The sequence below is a fragment of the Platichthys flesus genome, chromosome 11, assembly GCF_949316205.1.
Source record: "Platichthys flesus chromosome 11, fPlaFle2.1, whole genome shotgun sequence".
Lineage (NCBI taxonomy): Eukaryota > Metazoa > Chordata > Actinopteri > Pleuronectiformes > Pleuronectidae > Platichthys > Platichthys flesus.
The window spans coordinates 19,221,247-19,225,030 of NC_084955.1; the positions used below are offsets into that span (position 1 = coordinate 19,221,247).

Below are 3,784 nucleotides of genomic sequence, written 5' to 3' on the forward strand. Positions count from 1 at the left end.
CACATATAACTTTTATGTAAATGTCGGACGGTACAAATTCGTTCAAGTGTAAATCCTGAGTCGCAAACAGCAGAGACTCACAACAGCCACAGTGACGACGTGAACAGTGTCTGAACCTTTTTTTTAACCTTGATTAAGTTAGTATTCTTAGATTAAATATTTGTTAATTAAAATGTGGATAGCAACAATACTTGTTCTCTGCAGCTTTGCAGGTAAGTTTGATACATTTTATTATGACACAAATATATCTTAAACGTTCTCTTATTAGTGTGAAAGTCTTCATATTCTAATAGATGCAATTACTTTCTGGATAAATAGTGCAATTTCTAAACTGTCATATTTTTCTTTAAATATATTTGTTCTTTAAAACTTTAAATTGTTTACATTTTACTTATTTGAGTTCTGCTCCAGTGAACCTCATCTCCTGTAAGAGCAGATGGCTTCTATCATGTTCTGTTTTCCTTTTTCATGCTGTTGTATGAGACTTTATATGTCCATTGTAAAAAAAAAATACAGGTTGTGCTGTAATGTTAAAAAACGGACTAATATTGGGTCACATGCACTTTCCTCCACAGTGGGTGTAACTCCGAGTGGGGTCACCTTCGAGGCGGACATGCCCTTCCTGAAGAAGCCCCTCTCTGAGAAGGCTGACCTGAAATGCTGCTACACGGCCGGGAAGAGCTCACCGAAATTCGTTTGGGTCAAAAGTTTTCTCAATGTCAATGATAAAACCATCGGCCCCTTCGCTGTGAATCGTTCAGGCCATGTGACGAGGGAAGGGACTAAACCTGGGATACATTGTGACACCCTGAGCATGACATCGGTCCAGCTGATTGACTCCGGCCTGTACCAGTGTCAGCTGAACGGCAGTAAACTCTACTCTCATGGCACCTACCTGCATGTCTACAGTGAGTGATTTGTTCTACACAAACAGGAAAGATGGAGTCAAGTGAGCCCTAATCACTGCTAGCACCTAATAAACCACAACTCTGAATGGGTCATGTGAGTGGCGGCATCCATCCAAGATTAGACCAAGTTGCAATCAGGCTAATGTGCAGACGCAAATGTGAAACAGCAGCTTAGCTCCACTGAGGATCATGTGTGAAACAACCTGCATTAGTTCACAACACCCCCATTAGCCCAACAATACGATCAGCTGTTTATTAATCTGGTTTAGATGTGAGCCTGTGCACTTTTTACTAAATAGCACAATCATATAAGAACAACACTGAGTCGTGTAATAGAACTCCAAGTGTGTAAAGAATCAGTTTGTTTTTTAATATTCTTATTTTAGCTCCTCCACCAAGAAGGGTTATGTTTTCATCTTTGTCTGTCATTTAGCAGGATTCCGAAAAAACTGCACACCAGATTTCCATAAAATTCTAATTTTTCACTTTCTTTAACATTGTGAGACGGAACATTTTTTTAACTTTTTATTGATTTCTCGTAGAATAATTTGTGGCTCTTGATGAATGAGATCAGACGTGTTTAGGAGACTGACTTTTCATGAGTTTGTGCAAAGTGGTGTCGATCCAGATTAAAATCAAACTGAGTGCCATTCCAGTTTTATATTATATTATATTATAAACTTTAACTTAACTAACTCTATACTATATACTATATACTATATACTTCCTATTTTAAATGTGCACTTGCCCGTGCTTATATTAGAAAACTTAAAGACTGTTGCTCGGGTTGTTTGACCTCTGAACCCTGCCTTTATTCCCAGAACCAATGGAGAAGACACTGAACCTCAGCGAAAGCACCAAAAACACGATCCTGATGTTTGAGGGAGTCCTGCTCTTCCTGTGTGTGCTGTTGCCATCAGCCGCCCTTTTCTCCAAGGTCAGAAGATCACATTTCAAAATGACTGCCATGTGTCAGCTCCACCTCGACCCTCGGAACATATGAGGTCATAAAAGTTTTCCCTATCGTGGTGTTCCATTATCACTCAGGGCACCGGAAGTGATGACCATCAGTGACACAGTTTTCCTTGGACCAGTCCCACCACCAGACTTTTACTGCACCATTACACAGATTTACCAACTTCTGTTTCCTCCCCCTCTCCACAGTCAAAGAAACTACATGAACTACAGAAGAAGAAAGCGCAGAGGGAAGAGGAAAACATATATCAGGTGAAGTTTGAAATGAATCACATCCTCTCTGAGTCGTGTTCTGGCCGCTGTGTGAGAAATACCAGTGCAAGTAATTTAGCTAAAAACAGAACCAAAGATTTGAAGAAACATCTGATCTGATCTTCTCAATATGAATAGATTTGATTGTTTTGTTTTTCTGCATTTATTTGATTTCCATCCTACTTGTCTCACACACCAGGGGCTCAATCTGGACGAATGTTGCGACCAATACGATCAGATCGAGCGGTCCCAGGACCGTGGCCCCTACCAGGACGTGGGCAACATAATGGAGGAAGAGGAGGAGATCCAGCTGGAGAAACCCTGAGGGTAGAAAGGGGAGAGAAAGAGGAGGGGAAGGAAGAAAGAGAAAGTGTGGAATCTATTTTCAGAGCTTTTTTTTTAAAGATATAGCCTGCAGTTAAACTTATAACATCAAACAAGTATTATTATTAACAACATATGATTTAATCAGCTTTTGACCTCAGATATAAAAGTCGCTAATCAGAGCTTTTCATGTGGCACATGATCTGCCTCAGGGAATTAACCTTTACTCAACTTTAACAGAGTTTTAGGATCTACGATTTCATCACATCTGCTGGTGTGATGAGAGTGAAGGCTGCAGAATGGATTCTGAAGGAAGCTTATGATGAGGTTTTTTTTATCAGCTTCTTCTTTAATGTTTATAACAAAAATAATAGACCGTATGTAAAGTCTATATACATTCAACTCAATGCCTTAATTGGTTGAACGATATGGCCAAAAAGGATCCAGGTAAAACTTGTCATATCAGTTGATATGGATAATTATCACGATATATGTCACATTTGTTATTTCTTGTCAGTTTAAAGTCTGATTTCTTCTTTATGGACAGAAAATAACATGACAACTGCAAAACATTTTTACAAACCTGAAGTAAATCAATGATTGTGTCAGACCACATGTGTTGCAGAAATGCAGAAACAACAAATCCTTCCCTCTTGGACTTGTTTTATAGCTATAGATGAAAATCATATTGTGATAATTATTGATATTGTTTTGTGTTCAGCTTATTCCATGCATTTTACTCCATGCATTTCCACTGTTTATTTGCTTGTTGCTATTTGAGAGTGCTCAAAGAATAAAATTGTGTGAAAAACAATATATATGTGTTCTTATTTTAAACTTTTTATTTCATAACCCCCCCCCCCCCCCCCCCCCCCCTAGAACATGCACCTGTAAAGGTTTGGCACACATTCCAGTGAGTCATTCGCAATTAATAGAAATAGGAGCAACAGTTTCTTTTTTTAAAGCGTCATAAGATTACAAATGAATGAATGGCGCCACAGAGGAGCTCTGAGTACAAACCAGACTCTTCACACCTGAGATAACTCACCCGTTTGGCTCAGACACAGACAAACATCACATCATCGTCATTCCCACATGTTTTATTGTCAGAAAAATAAATAACTCTCCTTAAAACTGCATAAAAACCATAAAAACACATGAGAGTCCTGTGATCAGCTAAGACTTAACCACAGGCAACAGGGCGGGCGCTCGCTGATGTATCCTGCGTCGCGATTGGCTGCCGGTTCACTACGCAGCCGCCCGTTGGCTACTGTGTCCGGAGCGGGGCGGGGCCCGAGCGAACCCCAGCAGGCAGGTATGTTCAG

At 39.9% G+C, this 3,784-nt stretch overlaps 1 protein-coding gene across 1 annotated transcript; it reads left to right on the top strand.

Moving 5' to 3' along the window:
• The first annotated feature begins 76 nt into the window (after positions 1-76).
• On the top strand, positions 77-3,273 carry cd79a (CD79a molecule, immunoglobulin-associated alpha). Its single transcript, XM_062400058.1, has 5 exons — positions 77-212; positions 576-908; positions 1,730-1,845; positions 2,073-2,135; positions 2,335-3,273. The coding sequence occupies exons 1-5, from the start codon at positions 173-175 to the stop codon at positions 2,458-2,460; spliced, it is 678 nt and encodes a 225-aa protein (XP_062256042.1). The 5' UTR covers positions 77-172; the 3' UTR covers positions 2,461-3,273.
• Positions 3,274-3,784: the final 511 nt, after the last annotated feature.